Source organism: Nylanderia fulva, unplaced genomic scaffold, assembly GCF_048542155.1.
Source record: "Nylanderia fulva isolate GAGA-0341 unplaced genomic scaffold, ASM4854215v1 Scaffold257, whole genome shotgun sequence".
NCBI lineage: Eukaryota > Metazoa > Arthropoda > Insecta > Hymenoptera > Formicidae > Nylanderia > Nylanderia fulva.
Genome location: NW_028190322.1, coordinates 12,942 through 31,417, shown reverse-complemented (window position 1 = coordinate 31,417; position 18,476 = coordinate 12,942). Strand labels below are relative to the sequence as shown.

General features: G+C 34.9%; 1 protein-coding gene across 1 annotated transcript; it reads left to right on the top strand.

Moving 5' to 3' along the window:
* Positions 1-6,977: 6,977 nt before the first annotated feature.
* LOC146722904 (histone-lysine N-methyltransferase SETMAR-like) lies at positions 6,978-7,622 on the top strand. Its single transcript, XM_085483539.1, has one exon. It carries the CDS (start codon positions 6,978-6,980, stop codon positions 7,620-7,622), a length of 645 nt encoding a protein of 214 aa, XP_085339665.1.
* Positions 7,623-18,476: the final 10,854 nt, after the last annotated feature.

Below are 18,476 nucleotides of genomic sequence, written 5' to 3'. Positions count from 1 at the left end.
ACTTTCAATTCTTTCCATCCTAGATTGCAGTTCACCATGGAGGAGGGGGTTGACAACCGATTGAATTTTTTAGATGTCACCATTATTATAAATAATGGGAACATTGAGTTTGATTTGTTTCATAAGCCGACGTATTCAGGTAGATATTTAAATTTTGAATCGCAGCATCCTCTCTGTCATAAAAAAGGCACCATTATCAGCCTCATAGATAGAGTTTTTTGGCTATCTCATCCGAAATTCCATAAAGGTAACTTTGAGTCTATGATTGGAGTTCTTTTGTCTAATAATTATCCTCTCAATTTGATATTTCATACTTTGCAAGCGCGGTTAAAAAAGTTGTTCTTCCGCTATAATAATAAGTTGCATAACAATAGAGCAAATATATGCAATGACAAGATTCCAACGCAGAAAAAAGTTTCGTACTTTAATATTCCGTATATTAATAATGTATCGAAGAGAATCAAGGACATTACACGTGATTTGGATGTCATTCCATCATATACAGCAATTAACAGTCTCCGTAAATTCATTAAAGTACACAAGGATAAGTTACCAAGGGAACTCCATAATAATGTAGTTTATAAAATTGATTGTATGGATTGTGATGCGTCGTACGTAGGGCAGACGGGTAGATTGTTGAAAACTAGGATGAAAGAACATTGTAACAACATAAAAAGGAACGCGTCACAATTATCAGTCATATCGGAACATAGATTATTGAACCATGAATTTAATTGGGAGGATGTAAAAGTCTTAGACGAGGAGCCTTTTTTATATAGGTAAACGTTTGATATCCGAAATGATCCACATAAAACGTCAGAGGAATAGTTTAAATTTACATAGCGACACTGATAAATTAAATGAGAATCTTGATCTGTTAATAGAAAAATTTACCAAAATCTAGCTTTGTGATTTTACATAGCCGGGTTTTTTTGTTAGACTTTTGACATGAGTGCCGATTAGTTTAGTTGTTTTTATTTTTATTTTTATTTTCATATTTTATTTTTATATTTGTTTTTTGCGTATATATGTATCGACTGTGTCGAGGTAGAATACCGCACAGTCGTTAGAGTGATGTGTCACGTGTAGCATCGTCTTCTCTCTGTTTTTGCTGTCGGGGTGAGTGTTCTTCCCGGTTTTTAATTTTTAATTCTTGTGAATTGTTCTACGTTTAATTTATACCATGTTGATTAGTGTTGGTAAGGGAGTCACGGCTCTGCTTCCTTCCTGACGATGGTCACCGTTAGGGAGACACTCCGACGGCCGGACGGTTTGAATAGGGAGGAGAATGATATTTAATTTATTTGCGGATTGTATGTATACGAGTTTTATAATTTTCTGATTGTACCGATTATCTTCTATTTTTGTTTCTTTGTATTTTGCAGCTACTGAAGAAGACCCGAAGTGGGTCGAAACGTTTAGAATTTAATAAATGAGTTTGATTTGAGATCTCATTTTAATTTATTAATTTTGTGCATGTCATCCGCACAGGCTCCGATTGCCGTCGATATGTTATTTTTATTGTAACACAATAAATCGAGCCGAGATTAACAGTTTTTTTATAATAAATATATTAATTCATTATAAAACGTATACCCGTGATAGTATTTTTCTCGTACAAAAATAACTAGAATAAATTAAATTACTCATAAAAAAATAAAAAATTAATTAAATAATTTATATTTTATATGATAATAATAAAACATTTTATAAAAAAACAGATTCAATAAATATAAGTATATATATAACATGTACTTATATTTATTGAATCTGTTTTTTAATAATGTTTTATTATTATCATATAAAATATAAGTTTGAATTCTTTAATTATTTTTAATTTTTTTATGATTAATTTAATGTACCCTAATTATTTTTGTACGAGAAAAATACTATCATGGGTATACGTTTTATAATGAATTAATATATTTGTGTTCAAAAATTATATTTGACCTTCAATTTTAATTTTTATTTTATTAAAATTAATAATTAACATATATACTTAATTGCGAATTATATGGATGAAAAAAATCCCCATTATGTGTGTAAGAGATTTCGGAATTCTTTGCTAAAATAATTAAAATTAAAAGTCAAATATAATTTTTGAACACTTATATTATTAAGAATATATAATTCGGCTCCCGAAATATATTAATTCATTATAAAACATATACGTGATATTATTTTTCTCATATAAAAATGACTAGAGTAAATTAAATTAATTATTAAAAAATTAAAAAGTAATTAAACGACTTAGACTTAGATGATAATAATAATGAAACATTTTATTAAAAAAAGATTCAATAACTAGTAGGTCACGTTATAATTTTTTATTTATTTATTTATAACATTATGAGCTATTAAGCTCATCATCTTGTTCGCTCTCTGTCTTGCTTTCATTCGGCAAGTCACAAACGATATATGATACTCGTATGTTCCTACTTTAACTCTCGAGAATCTGAAACAAACGAAACTCGTGTCCAATATATATATTATATAAAAGTGTATAGCACTCCGCTTGGCAGTTTATCCGAGGCTGTGAAACAGGAAAGATCGAGGCTAGCAGAAATAGTAGATTAAAAGTTGAGTAAGTAGTAATTAATTAATATTATATATATATTCGTATTTACGCGCGCGCGTGTGTGTGTGTGTGTGCGCGTGCGTGCGTGTGTGTGTGTGTGGGTGTGTGTGTGTGTGTGTGGGTGAGTGAAGAATATATATACATACATATATATATATATATATATATATATATATATAAAACGACGAATTTTGTAATCTGGTTACGATATATATATATATATATATATATATATATATATATCGTAACCAGATTACAAAATTCGTCGTTTTATATATATATATATATATATATATATATATCGTAACCAGATTACAAAATTCGTCGTTTTATAAAATGTCTAGATATTTTATTAAATGCGGCCACATTATGACATATTGAATATCATCCTCAAATTATGACATATTGAAAATGAAATGTTTTTTAATCTGGCTAAGAATTTTAGTCTTTTTATAAAAAAAACTCGCTGCATTGTCAAACGCAACGATTGTTTGTATATTTATTTTAGATTCTGATGGCTAATTCACTTTAGTTATTTAATGAACGGCATGACTGATGTTATTTTTAGTATTTTTATAAAAATTTTAGTATTTTTATAAATTTTATAAATTATAGTACTTTTTATTAACACATTTATTACAATTGAGATTTTATGGTAAGTAACATGAGTCTTGTTTACAGAAAATTAATAGGGATAAAACGCGTCGTTCATATTAAATGACTGAAGTGAACCAGCCAGAATTTAAAATGACGTACAAATCATTGAATTTGACAATGTGGCGATGATTTCTTTTCATATATAAGGACTAAAATTCTTAGCCAGATTATAAAATATTTCATTTTTAATCATAATTTAAGAATGTATGTGGCTGCACTTAATAAAATGGCTAAACGTTTTATAAAACGACGAATTTTGTAATCTGGCTACAACATTTATATATATATATATAAATGTTGTAGCCAGATTACAAATCCCATATGTCCCAGCAAACACAAAATAAAAGTAATATCGTATATATATATATATATATATATATATATATTTATATACAAGGTGGTTCAAAAGTCCGGCAACGGTCAATTATGTCCAAGAAATAGTGGTCTTATGAATAAAATATAAAAATTGCAGGGTTCAACCCGGGAAAAATTTTTTATATATAATTATATCTAAATAATTATATAATTATACATAATTATATGTGAAATATGTTCATTTTATATATAATTAAATTTATTTATATATAAATTATAAAGTTCATGTATAATCTTGTGACGACCCGTTTTATCGTCACTAGAAGCCGCGCAAGCGCGAGGCCGACCGTCCGCCCGCGCTCATACAAACGGCCCCTGTCGGGGCCACTACACGTCGAACACGTGGGAATTTGCCTTTTCGCCCCACCCGACCGAACCGCCCCACTCCAAGCTAGTTGGAGGGGGCTGACCGACGGGTATATAAAGCGGCGCAGCCGAGACTTCGGGACCAGTCCCGTCCTGGTCTCTTGAGCGTACTCAAGGACCACTCCTCACCTCCTAACCATCCCGGGCGACGAGCGTTCTCGTCGCGTAAGCCGAGTGTTCTCGGGCATCGGATCCTCTCCGAACATCACCCCGGTCGACGAGCGTTCTCGTCGGGTAGGCCGAGCATCCTCGGTCACCGGATCCTCTCCGAACATCACCCCGGTCGACGAGCGTTCTCGTCGGGCAGGCCGAGCGTCCTCGGTCACCGGATCCTCTCCGAACAGCACCCCGGTCGACGAGCGTTCTCGTCGGGCAGGCCGAGCGTCCTCGGTCACCGGATCCTCTCCGAACAGCACCCCGGTCGACGAGCATTCTCGTCGGGCAGGCCGAGCATTCTCGGTCTCCGGATCCTCTCCGAACATCACCCCGGTCGACGAGCGTTCTCGTCGGGTAGGCCGAGCATTCTCGGTCTCCGGATCCTCTCCGAACATCACCCCGGTCGACGAGCGTTCTCGTCGGGCAGGCCGAGCGTCCTCGGGCACCGGATCCTCTCCGAACATCACCCCGGTCGACGAGCGTTCTCGTCGGGCAGGCCGAGCGTCCTCGGGCACCGGATCCACTCCAAACATCACCCCGGCCGACGAGCGTTCTCGTCGGGAAGGCCGAGTTTCCTCGGTCACCGGATCCTCCGAGAGTCACCGACATCTTGCGGAGCTCGCCCTTCTCAGGGCGCCCGAATCCAAGGCGGTTTACGGAGCTCGCCCTTTTCAGGGCGCTCGTATCCACGCCGCGTTGGGTAAATTTCGTCCGCCGCGCTACTATCTTAGTTATAAGTCGTGTCTGCGTCCGTATGATTTGGTCGCGTTTCATCCGTCGCGTTATTTGTAAACCTTAGTTATAAGTCGTGTCCGCGCCCGTATGATTTGGTCGCGTTTCATCCGTCGCGTTATTATTTGTAAACCTTAGTTATAAGTCGTGTCCGCGCCCGTATGATTTGGTCGCGTTTCGTCCGTCGCGTTATTATTTGTAAACCTTAGTTATAAGTCGTGTCCGCGCCCGTATGATTTGGTCGCGTTCCGTCCGTCGCGTTATTATTTGTAAACCTTAGTTATAAGCCGTGTCCACGTCTGTATGATTTGGCCACGCTTCGTCCGTTGCATTACTTGTATTCCTTAGTTATAAATCGTGTCCGCGTCCGTAGAAGGTGGTCGCGTTCCGCACTTCCTGCGATTCCCTCTGTACGCGTAGACTAGATAATAAGTCAACTCTCGAAGGGTGGCTTCAATAAACTCTGTGTTTACCAGAACGATTGGCGTGGTTATTGCGAACCTGAGTCTCCCCCCCCCCCCTCTTCCCGAATCCTGGCACCGACGAGCCGATCCGTGGCGTCGGGAAAGGAGCCCCGTTACAATCTCATGTCAAGTTATATATAAAACATTATATATATTTATATATGTGAATACTTATTTATTATATATATATATATATATATAAATTTACATAAGTATATGTATATAAAAAGCTCTTTTATCTAATTATATATAGACATATTTCATATTTAATTTTGCAATTATATGTATAATTTTATATATTTCTATATAATTTTATATTGTTATATATAAAAATTGTTTCTAGCAAAAATAAGATATTTTATGGTGACCTTGACTTTGACGTAGGGGTCAAATTTAGAGGTTATTTCAAGATCAACTTTTATTAAACAAAACCCTCTATTTTTATTACATATTCTTGTAGCTTATCTCGAGAATTTTACAAAACACTAATATGTAGACGGTGAAACGATTGTGGTTTCAATAGATATATATATAGGAGAAGACCGGATAAATGTGAGTCAGGAAAGAATCCGGATCAAATAAGGAATTATTATTAAAGTATAATCTGTTTATTGCGAAATCAAGGTGCCTCTTGTCGTCCAAATACGAAATGTTCCCTTATCTCTTCCCCGTCGCTCCGACCTCGGCGGTCCTCTGTCCGATCGTAAGAGAGAGTGTCTGAGAGTCCGTGATGAAGCGTAAAAGTGCGTCAAAAGAGTGTTCGTCTACCAAAAATCGCTGATACTTATATCGCTCCTAATTTTTATCCCTTCCTATCATACTTGAGCCAATCGCTAAGCGACAACTAACCCGTGCTCTGGTTTGTTTTCGAACGGTCGCATCTGTTATTTTCTACACCGATCAAATCTCTTATTATTCGCACACAGTAACATAAATATAAATAAATAATCGAACACGAGGACGAGACGACAAGGCGACAATAATATGATGGCGTGATACATACTCTTGAAAATAATAATCGCACGCCTACAAATAAAATATTTTTTGATGTACTTATTGAGTTATAAAGGTTTAAAGTGAACATTTCTTTTATAAAATTGACAATATCTTGTAAAACATTCAATTTTCGTTATACATTTATACTTTTTATGCACGGAATAATGAGACCAATCAATAGGTGCAAAGAAAACACAGTTGCAAAAGACGTATGTAATTTCCAAGAAGCAACTGCCCAGCAAACAACATTATAATTACTATATAACACGTAATTAACGTGCATGTAACATGTAACATACACGTTAGTTGTAATTTCCCACTTATGGATTCTATTATTTATTGTAATTATATCCTAGATAGGATAGTGACTTAGCGAAAGATTATCTTTCGGCATCCTACAATATCAATGCTATCTGGGATGTTATTACAATATATAAATAACTTGTCATACGAGGGTCACTATTTATATTTCGGGAATTGGCAACACTGATGTCATGTGAGTCCATCTGACGGTTCCATCGTAAAGTTTGACATTTTTGACGATATACGTACTCAGAACATTTTGTCATACGGACGCTATTTGTTTATTTTATATTTAGTTGAAAGTTTCGTCTCGGCAAAAAATGAAACTGAATCGTAAACATTTTCGTGCGATGATTTTTTACGACTTTCGACGTGGATTATCACAACAAGAGTGCGTCAATCAACTTAATTTGACTTTTGGCGATGAAGCTCCATCAAAAACCACTGTGTATCGCTGGTATAGTGAATTCAATCGTGGTCGTAGTTCGCTGTCCGACGAGTTTCGTGAAGGTCGTCCAAAATCGACTCTAGTGCCAGAAAACATCGATGCTGTGCACGAAATGATTAAGCAAGATCGTCATGTAACCTATTGTGAGATTGAGGCATCCCTAAGCATTAGTTCCATCAGCATATATGCGATTTTACATGAACACTTAGCTGTGCGAAAGTTATGTTCGCGTTGGATCCCACATAATTTGACAATCGCTCAAAAAAAGCCTCGTGTCGATTGGTGCAAAGAAATGCTTAAGAAATACAATCGCGGTGCTTCAAAAGACGTTTATAAAATCGTGACAGGTGACGAATCATGGATATATTCGTATGAGCCCGAAAGTAAGCAGCAGTCGACTGTATGGGTGTTCCAAGATGAACCATATCCAACAAAAGTTGGTCGCGCACTAAGCACTTCAAAGAAAATGGTGGCCTGTTTCTTCGGAAAAACTGGTCATATTGCAACAGTGCCTCTAGAGGATCGTAGAACAGTAAATTCTGAGTAGTACACAACCATCTGTTTGCCAGAAATCTTCGGTGAAATAAGGAAAACATACAAGAGATGTCGGATTGTTCTTCATCATGACAATGCGAGCTCTCACACATCGGCTCAAACAAGAGACTATTTGAGCACTCAAAACATCGAATTGATGGGTCATCCGCCGTACAGCCCTGATTTGGCACCCAATGATTTCTTTTTGTTCCCATCCGTGAAGAATAAACTACGTGGTCAACGATTTTCATCGCCCGAAGAAGCTATTGAAGCGTTCAAAAATCATGTTTTGGAGATACCTCATTCGGAATGGAATAAATGCTTTGAAAATTGGTTTAAGCGCATGCAAAAGTGTATCGATCATCGTGGCGAGTACTTTGAAAAACAATAAAAATATATTCGCAGCTTAACTATTTGTTTTTGTTCCTATTCCCGAAATATAAATAGTGACCCTCGTATTACAAATGTTACATCTATGAGTGAGAAATTACCGTATATGTTACATGTAACATGCACGTTATATAGTATTATATACATGTAACAGCAGTTATATTTTGTGTTTGCTGGGTGCATTTTCTTTACACCAAATTGGTCTCATTATTATGTGCATAAAAATAAAAAGTATGATAACGTAAAACTGAATATTTTACAAAGATATAATTTTATGTCAAACAATTGCTTCGAATCTTGTTTGCCACAGAAATTTCGATTCAATCTTGCGAAGCGTTGGGAAATAGCGTTGTGAGATAAAAGGAGAAATACACAGATAATTAGTCAATTTCACTCAATTTACTCAATTTTAATACAGATCGAGATTTGATTCACTAACAATTAGTGAGGACTCTAAACACGAGTATATCTCGTCGAGGCACGAAGCAGAGTGAGTCTATCAAAACAAGCTTCGGAATGTATCGATTCTCAATGGAAAGGGTTTTTCGAATCGGCAGCACTCAATTGGTGTTGTCCCCACAATCCCTAAGATAAAGTTCTTAATTTCGGCGCTCAATCACGAACATACCGCCCGACTCGTACTTTTAATGGTACAAAACATACTTCTTTTATGAATCAGCTAACAACTAGTTTCTATAAACTACAAACCATTGCTTAATTACAAAGTTTTTTTTTTTGCTTAAGGGTCGACAGGTCGGTCGGCCAAACTCCGAATTGATGTTGGAGACCTCGCGCGGTGACAACGCGAAACTCCGATTTCAGTGTTGCCAACGCCGAGAAACCAATTCTCGGGTTTTATGTAGTGGTGCATGTCTGTACACGTACATACACCATTGCATTGCTCACGCGGACGCACCGTAGAGAGACAAGGACCGATAATCACGTGTTCTCCTTGTTCCTCTACCGTGCCGGTATACGCGAGATGCCGCCTGAAAATGCTTTCTGGCCTTCCGTAGCAGAAGGCAGTAGCGTAGCAAGGCTAATAAGTACCTACTTTTTATAAATTTTATATATCCTTATGCACATATGTGCGTATATATATATATATATATATATAAATATATATATATATATATATATATATTATATAAGGGATATGTTGATTATTTATGATTTCTTTTTGATTATTGATGCTATTGTATAATTTGCTCCAATAACTTATAACGTGAAAGAACGTACCGTCCCATACAGCACAGATTATTGCAATTATATTGCAGCAACATTGCAATGTTGCAAGTTGCAATGCAACATTATAAGGACATTGCAGAGATATAGGTGCACAAAATTCCAGCACACTTGTAGCAACATGACATTAATATTTCGGAAATATTGCATGTAATCCAAATTCTATAATTTATATATTGTAATATATATACATATACCCAGCAAACACCAAGTTACAGCTATATAATTGTTAGTTGTAATTTTCCACTCAAAAATATAATACGTGTATTATAACAATTATATTGTTGAGTGGAAAATTACAACTAACAATTATATAACTGTAACTTGGTATTTGCTGGGTATAATACTATAATAAAATAATTTTTTGCAATATTGTACAATAAAAGATGTTAAGGGGATGCCGGAGGTCTACTATTATCGGCCGAACCAATTATATTTTCCAACACCAAGAAGTTTTTATTGCGTTAATAGAATAACAAATGCTTTTCCACGATTAAAGTTAATACAATAATAAACTGCGAAGCTGTCTCAATTTGTGATAAAAAGACAAAAAATTTTTAAATACGAGTTTTTTTTCTGGCTTCTCGCATCACGTCATAACAATATTTGCTTGTATAAAAGTTTCACAATTTATACGTACAAAATAAGACCACTTCGCGGAAAAGATTGCATAAAGGAATATTAGTGAGCTTGCAGAAATAAGTTTAGAAGTCTAATAAAAAAGATCTTGGTTATGGAATATTTCATTCACATGTGTATGTGCGAAATGACATTTGGGAATAATACAGAGCACAAAATTAGTTGCGCGATGTCGCGATAGATGGAGCTGCAATCGTGCAGTTAGACAAGGACAGACAGTCATATTATCTTCGTCTCTCTCATGCTGTCTTGTCTTCTGACCACGGTGTGTATACGACCGTGCTTCTGACACTCTCTCTCTCTCTCTCTCTCTCTTTCTCTCTTTCTCTCTCTCTCTCTCTCTCTCTCTCTTTCAAATTGCTCGTTCATAATTGTATGCGAGTGATTTGAAAGAGAGAAAATATGCTTTCTAAAAGTATGTAGATATAATATGCCAATATTATATATATGTGTATATATATATACATATAATATATATGTGTATATATATATATATATATACATACATACATATATATATATATATATATATATATATATTTTCATCATATATTTTATATATATATTTTTTTATCAAATATTCCGATTTATTATGTACGTAAAAATGCGCGTCAGATCTTTCGTATTCGCGCGGTATCAGTAGTATGTATGTACCACAGTAATCCGCGCGTATTATACGTTGATATGATCTACTGTGCGACGCCTCACTCACGTCGCGCGGTGCTATACACGTTCATACGCGTAAAAAGCAGCGTATACTTGAGTTTGTGTGTTGTCCACACCATGGGACGAAAATATGACGCCAAACATTTGCCGCTTTCGAAACGTAGAGTTTCCTTCAAGAAGGGCTGGATGTACAGGTTAGTTTATTTATATACATTTTCTATATATGCATACATACACATACATATATATATATATATATATATATATATATATAAATATATATATATATATATATACATATATATAATATATACACATACCTATTGATTTATTTAGCAATCTGTCTATCTATCGAACTATCTATCATCTATCGATCAACCTATCTATCTATCTATCTATCGATCTATCTGTCTCTTTTCTCTTTTCTACATTGCATTCTTTTATATATGCACACGTATATAATAATATTTTAAAAATATTGTACATTACAAAAGTAAAAATAATTAAATTTATAATCTAAAAATATATAAAAATCTTTTATGAATATAATAATTACAAAGTTTTAGTAGATAATTTTTTGTAATAAATAAATGATTTATATAATTTATTCTTATCTAACTACTGCTCTGTTTTGATAATAATAGTATTATTATGTATTCAATCTCTAAAATACTTTTATATAAATCATTTATTACAAAGAATTATTTACTTTATAATCAATTATAATTATTATAGATAGGCCTGTTTATACACATACACATATATATTGTGTGTAAGTGTGTGTATGTGTATAAACAGGCCTATCTATAATAATTATAATTGATTATAAAGTAAATAATTCTTTGTAATAAATGATTTATATAAAAGTATTTTAGAGATTGAATACATAATAATGCTATTATTATCAAAACAGAGCAGTAGTTAGATACAACTAAATCATATAAATAATTTATTTATTACAAAAAATTATCTACTAAATCTTTGTAATCATTATATTCATAAAGAATTTTTATATATTTTTAGATTATAAATTTAATTATTTTTACTTTTGTAATGTACAATATTTTAAAAAAATTATTATATACGTGTGCATATATAAAAGAATGCAATGTAGAAAAGAGAGAAGAGACAGATAGATCGATAGATAGATAAATAGATAGGTTAATCGATAGATGATAGATAGTTCGATAGATAGATTGCTAAATAAATCAATAGGTATGTGTATATATATTATATATATATATATATATATATATATATATATATATATATACAGAGTGTCTCAAAAAGAATCGGAACACTGAAAAATCTCGAAAAGTATACGTTTTACAGAAAAAAGTTTCAGACAAAAGTTATAAAAATAGTATTTATTGATCTTATCAGTTTGACCTTGGACGGCGTTACCAAGGTCAGAATAAGGTCACTTTGAATTTTTTAGATGGAATCCTATAATTTTATTACATATTCTTGTAGCTTATCTGGAGAGTTTTCCAAAACACTAATAAAATTATTTTTTATGGAGTACTCTTTGATTTATAAAGGCTAACAATTTTTTGACATAAAATGTAAAATATCTTTGTAAAATATTCCATTTTCGGTAATCATATCTTTTTTGCACGGAATAATGAGACCAATAAATTGGTGTAAAAAAACACATAGTTGCTTATAAAAAAAAGTATGCTGCTGCATATTGAATATTACATATTCAATTATCTGTTTTCTTTAATAAATTGATTTTTTATTATACTGTGCAAAAAAGTAGGTATGATTATCGAAAATGGAATATTTTATAAAGATTAGGAGACGCGGTAGTGTCTCCGGCCATATTCAAACCCTAAAAGACCTTAAAAGACACTACAAGTCTCCTTATCCTGCACCATCAAAGTCCATTTTTTGGAAGTATAGAACTACTAAAATATAAAAAATTTTGAATTGCACGTAATATAACCTGAAAGGCGGCATCGCCACGAGTAATTTGAGCCAAGAAGGAATAAAATCGGTCAAGCCGTTCTGGAGATACAAGCGGTCAAAAAGTGACGTTTTTCATGAAAAATGAAGTAACGTCGTCTTCTTCTTCTTCTCTGTCCGCGTCCGCTGACGTCATCAGGATTATATATATATATAAATCTCTTCTCACACCTTTCACTCACACCTCCCTCAACTTCCACCCACCCCTTTCCCTCCCACATACCGCCCACCCCCACCCCCACCCCCACACCCACCCCTCTTTTGCCCTAACTCACCTTCTTTCGCCTCTTTCACCCTCTTTCGTCCTCTCTCATCCTCTGTTGTCCTCTTTCACCCTCTTTCACCCTCTTTCGTCCTCTTTCACCCTCTTTCGTCCTCTTTCACCATCTTTCGCCTCTTTCACCCTCTTTCGTCCTCTTTCACCCTCTTTCGTCCTCTTTCACCATCTTTCGCCTTTTTCACCCTCTTTCGTCCTCTCTCACCCTCTTTCATTCTCTCTCACCCTCTTTCACCCTCTTTCATTCCCTCTCACCCCCTTTCGTCCTCTTTCACCCTCTTTCGTCCTCTTTCATCCTCTTTCGTCCTCTCACCCTCTTTCGTCCTCTTTCACTCTCCTTTGTCCTCTCCCATTCTCTTTTATTCTCTCTCACCCTCTTTCGACCTCTCTCACCCTCTTTCGTCCTCTTTCACTCTCCTTTGTCCTCTCTCACTCTCTTTCATTCTCTCTCATCCTCTTTTGTCCTCTCACCCTCTTTCGTCCTCTTTCACACTCTTTCGTCCTCTCTCACCCTCTTTCGTCCTCTTTCACCCTCTTTCGTTCTCTCTCACCCTCTTTCGACCTCTTTTGTCCTCTCTCACCCTCTCTCACCTCTTTCACCCTCGTACGTCTTTTCTCACCCTCTTTCGTTCTCTTTTACCCTCTTTCGACTATTTCGTCTTCTCTTACCCTCATTCGTCCTCTCTCACCCTATCTCCAAAAAATCATAAAAATGAAAAGGTCAAGCCATGTTCAAAAGAAGGTCCTCAAAAATTTAAACCTAGTCTGTACAATGAAAAATAATTACTCGTAATTTTAGAGTTCCAATTTGTTAATATCGAATAATGTATTTGTTTCAAGTAATGGCAGTAGAGTCAAATACATACCTACGTATATGCAGTTTTTGCTGTTAAATGTACTTGAACAAAAAAAATAATTAAATGATTTAAATATAGCACATTTTAAATCAAGAAACTTATATAATCGAACTCTGTTTAGGAAAAGGTAAAACATTTCATTTGCCTCTGCCTTTACAAGAAACATTGGATAAGATATGTCCTCCGGAAGATCCTATAAATTTGAATCACGAGTTGCACATTCTCGTTCGAGGTATACCCAAGAAATCTAAAGTGGTTTGGGAAAATTTGGTAGATATTAATAAAATGTATAAGGCTTTACAATGGTTGAAAGAAAATAATCCTCATTACTCGAAAATTCGTCTTCCAGCGTCATCTGATGATCTATTAAAGGATAAGTTGCAGGAAACAGAATATAGGATTGTCGATGAGGAAAGCGACAATGACGAAATAAATGAGGTGGTTGAGGAATTACCAGCATTGAATTTGTACAATGTACAGCAAAACAAAAATAATAATATAAGAGTTTTAACAAAAATAATAATGAATATAAGTATGCTGCCTTCTAAGCCGGGCAATAGAGCCAAGGAAACGAAACGAAAAATTAATTAAACGGAACTGTATCTCAATTTGAGATCCCAAAGTTCCACATATAAATTAATTTTGAAAATTACATATGGAGAAATAAGCGAGAAAAATATAGGTCCGAAAAGTCGCTGAAGCGGGAAACTTAATTAATTTTTCGTTTCGTTTCCTTGGCTCTATTGCCCGGCTTAGAAGGAAGCATACTTATATTCTTTATATTGAGAGCCGATAAAAATATTTATTTCTGAGAAAAATAATAATGATCAAACCGTTTTAAAACGTACGGCTTTTCTCACACAAATCACTGAACATTCGGATATTAACGATCAGTATACAATATACCCAATACACGCGAAAAGAATTGATAACGAATCTGCATTGAAGCTTTATCAAATGGTGAAAATTGAAGATTTTCCAATGGATAATCGTTATAAATATCTGGATGTCATGTGTTTCCCTGATTTATATCCTGATGGTGTCAATGGACAACGAGAAGATAGAAACTTTGCATTGCCGGAATATTTATTTATTAGAACACGATTGATGTCGAAACATAGTAGATTCAGGTTGAATCTGCAGTATCTGTTCTTCCTTCTCAATGATGCTAACTACCGACAGTTGAAAAGTGGTATCTATTATACGATGATGGTTACTAACCCACGAGAGAGATACACTGCTGGTAGATACTTGAACGAATTGAAAGGTTACCAATTAGAATCGAATTTAATGAGTATTTTCGCAAAATTGAGAAATACGGATCAATTTTGGCGACAACCGTCCAATAATGTAAAATGCATGACTTTGCATTACGGTCCAGCGACGTGGTTTTTGACTTTGAGTCCTAGTGAATGGAAATGGTCCGATTTGGGTGAATATTTACGAGATATGAATCCCGATAAAGAGAAGTTAGGCATCAGCGAACTAATCGCATACGATCCTGTAAGTACTTCTAGATTCATGTGCATAAAATTCAAAGCCATGATTGATTTTATTTGTTCGTCCGATAATCCAATAGGAAAGGTTATTCATTACTTCTGGCGACTGGAATATCAACGTAGAAGTATCCAGCACATGCATTGTATGATTTGGATAAAAGATGCTCCAGTATTAGGAAAATCGCCGGATGAAGAAGTTGCTACGTTTATTCAAAAATACGTAACGTGTGAAATTCCAGATGAAAATGTTTCGCCAACGTTGTACGATACGGTAATAAGTGATCAGAATCATAAACATAACTCGGATTGCATGCGTACAAAAAAAAACGGAAACTAATATATACAGAAAGTGTCGGTTCGATTTTCCTCGGCCAGTTATTGAGAATTTCGTTTTAAGAGACGTTATCACTTTGATAGTCGGTAGAAAAAATTTACGCAGTAAGAGCAGATTGTACGATCTTCCTCGCAAGGAGTCGGAAAGGTTTATAAATGATTATAATCCGGCTATCAAATTAGCCTGGGAGGGAAATATGGACATACAATTTATTAGAGAAAAATCAGAGTTTTTAAACTCATATTTAACAAAATACACGACAAAGTCGGAAAAATGCAATACAGACTTTAAAGTGATAGATTCGAATAAGTCCTTGGCATCGAAACTGTGGAATTTTGCAATGCATTCATTAAATAACAGAGAATGCGGCGCTTTAGAAGCTGCGGATACACTATTAGGGAATCCCTTGTACGGTACGGATAATGATACCATGGTCAAATGGATCGATGTTAATGAGGTGAGAAATAGAAAAGTTAAAACATTTAATGAAATTTAAGCTCTCGATGAAAATTCTACGAATATTTACTGTTCGTCACTCATCGATGATTACTATCCAAATAGACCTCAGGAATTAGAATCATTGAATTTGTACGATTTTGCCAGATTCTGGGAAATTACGAAACAGATGTCAAATAATGACGAAGTCAAGTGTTACAAACTGGCATCGGGTTTATTTTTAAAAAAACGAAAAAAGGGTTATTTAATTAACCATTATCGATTTAATACAAAAACTGAGCCCGAAAAATACTTTTACTCGCTGCTTCTTCTGTTCAAACCATGGAGAGATTTGAGTGAACTCAAAGGTACATTCGAGACTTACACGGATGCCTTTAAGAATTCAGAGTCTGTTTTAACGAAGGCAATGAAATATCACGAAAGGCTCGAAGAAATACAGAAAGCTTTTGAGAACGTTGCTGAATTAATCGAGAAGCGCGAAAATGATCTGAAAACAGCAGACAGAGATAAATCCGATGACGATGAACTGGATTGTAATCCGATAGAAGCTGACGACGTGATGAAAGATCTGGAAGATTTTGGTAAGATTGACGACCCGATTGATTTATCGCAAATGATATCGCAATTGAACAAAGACCAGAAAAGAGTCTTTGATGGAGTATGCCAAGTTTTACAAGATAAAAATCAGATTCTGCGACTGTACGTAAGTGGCGAGGGTGGTGCAGGTAAAAGTTTTCTAATTGAAACGATTAAACATTGGATCAGAATAAATTTGGAAAAAACGACTGCCATATCTGTTCCCACGGGTATCGCAGCATTCAATATCGATGGCTTGACAATCCATAGAATGTTTCAACTACCGGTTAGTCATGAATCTACACCAAAATATACGCAATTGTCAGACATGGTCTTGAAAACTTTGAGAGACAAATTAAAGAATGTCGAATTATTTATAATCGAAGGAATTACATGTAACAATGCAATGATGGATTTAGGAACGACTGTATTCAGTGATGGTCAAGCCTATGTAGGTTTGTCACGAGTAAGTAAATTGGAAGGCCTACATTTGATAAATTTCAATCCAGCATCAGTTAAAGCAAACGAGAGCCATTGTAGAATATAATCGACTGAGATCTATATTCAAATCTGAACTGCCACAAATCAATCCGTCCGAGAAAAAGGTTGTGAAAATGTACGATCGTCGATGGGATATCCCTAATATCATTGATGATATGCAGAATTATGATTGTGAGGAACCAGAAAGTATAGTTACGTGGAAAATATATGGCCTTTGCAATAATGATGCTGTTTCGTGTTACGCTAATGTAATATTACAATGTGCGTTTCATTGCGTACGCATTAGGCAACAAATACTGAAAAATAAAGCATCGAATGCATTGATTGATGCTATCTGCGCGTATGGTGAACGTAAATATTGCAACGTTCAAGCGGTTAGAAGATCTGTCGGAAAACGCCTCGAAGAACGAACACAACAAGATGTTTCGGAATTTTTTACGGCTCTAATGTCGACGTATTCCGACATCAATAATGTATTAAAACTCGAATTAAAGCACGTAACATGTTGCTCGAATGTCAAATGTAATTACAATGTAACTAAGCTGGAAAGCAGTAGTTTGTTAATATTACCTATACATTCGACATTAAAAAGGAAAAAAGGTGTCACTCTACAAAGTTTGATTAATGTAGAATTTTCTAAATGGGAAACGATAAACGGCAATTGTAACGAATGTAAGGGCACCGTGTTGAAAAAGAAAACCGTAATCGAATCAACTTTATCCGTCGTAGTAATACAGCTCAATTTATATACTTTTGTAAACGGTGCTTCTAAAAAAATTATCAACAATCGGATTACCGCCGTGCCGACGAGTAATATCACGATTAATAAAAAAAGTACAAGCTAATAAGCGCTATATTTCACGAAGATGAAAAAATGAATCGTGGTCACTACACGTGTATGTTGAGAGCTGACACAAAATCGGAATGGTATTACTCTAATGATATGGAAGTGTTCAAGAAAAAATGGCCCAAAGGAGCACAAGGAGCATACATATTGTTCTTAGAACAGATTAAATAATGGCGCTGTATAAAGACTGCCGTAAACGCTACATTAAAACATCAACTGTTCTAGCGCTGTATAAAAGTTGCCGTAAGCGCCAAAATAAAATATCGGCTGCTCTGGCGCTTTATAAAAGCTGCTGTAAGCGCTGCATTAAAACGAGTGCAATAAGTTTCTAATTTGACCTAGGCTTCATGACATTTCAAAAAGTATCATCAAGAAAAAAATTATCAGACAGAAATATGTATGTCGTGTTAAAATCGGAGAGACAAAGAAAAATATATGGTTGCGTTCTCACGAGAATGGGCGATGGAGGGGCCCATTCCTTATTTTCAATATTCATACAAGAATATAAATTCATTCTGTTGCAATTCAAATAAATGTGCAATGTATCGTTAAAAGTTATTACAATTATACAAACATTTACATATATGATTAAATAAAATATTATATGTATAC

Coding starts and splice junctions, on each gene's coding strand:
- LOC146722904 (XM_085483539.1), top strand. CDS start 6,978: ATGATTTTTTACGACTTTCGACGTGGATTATCACAACAAGAGTGCGTC.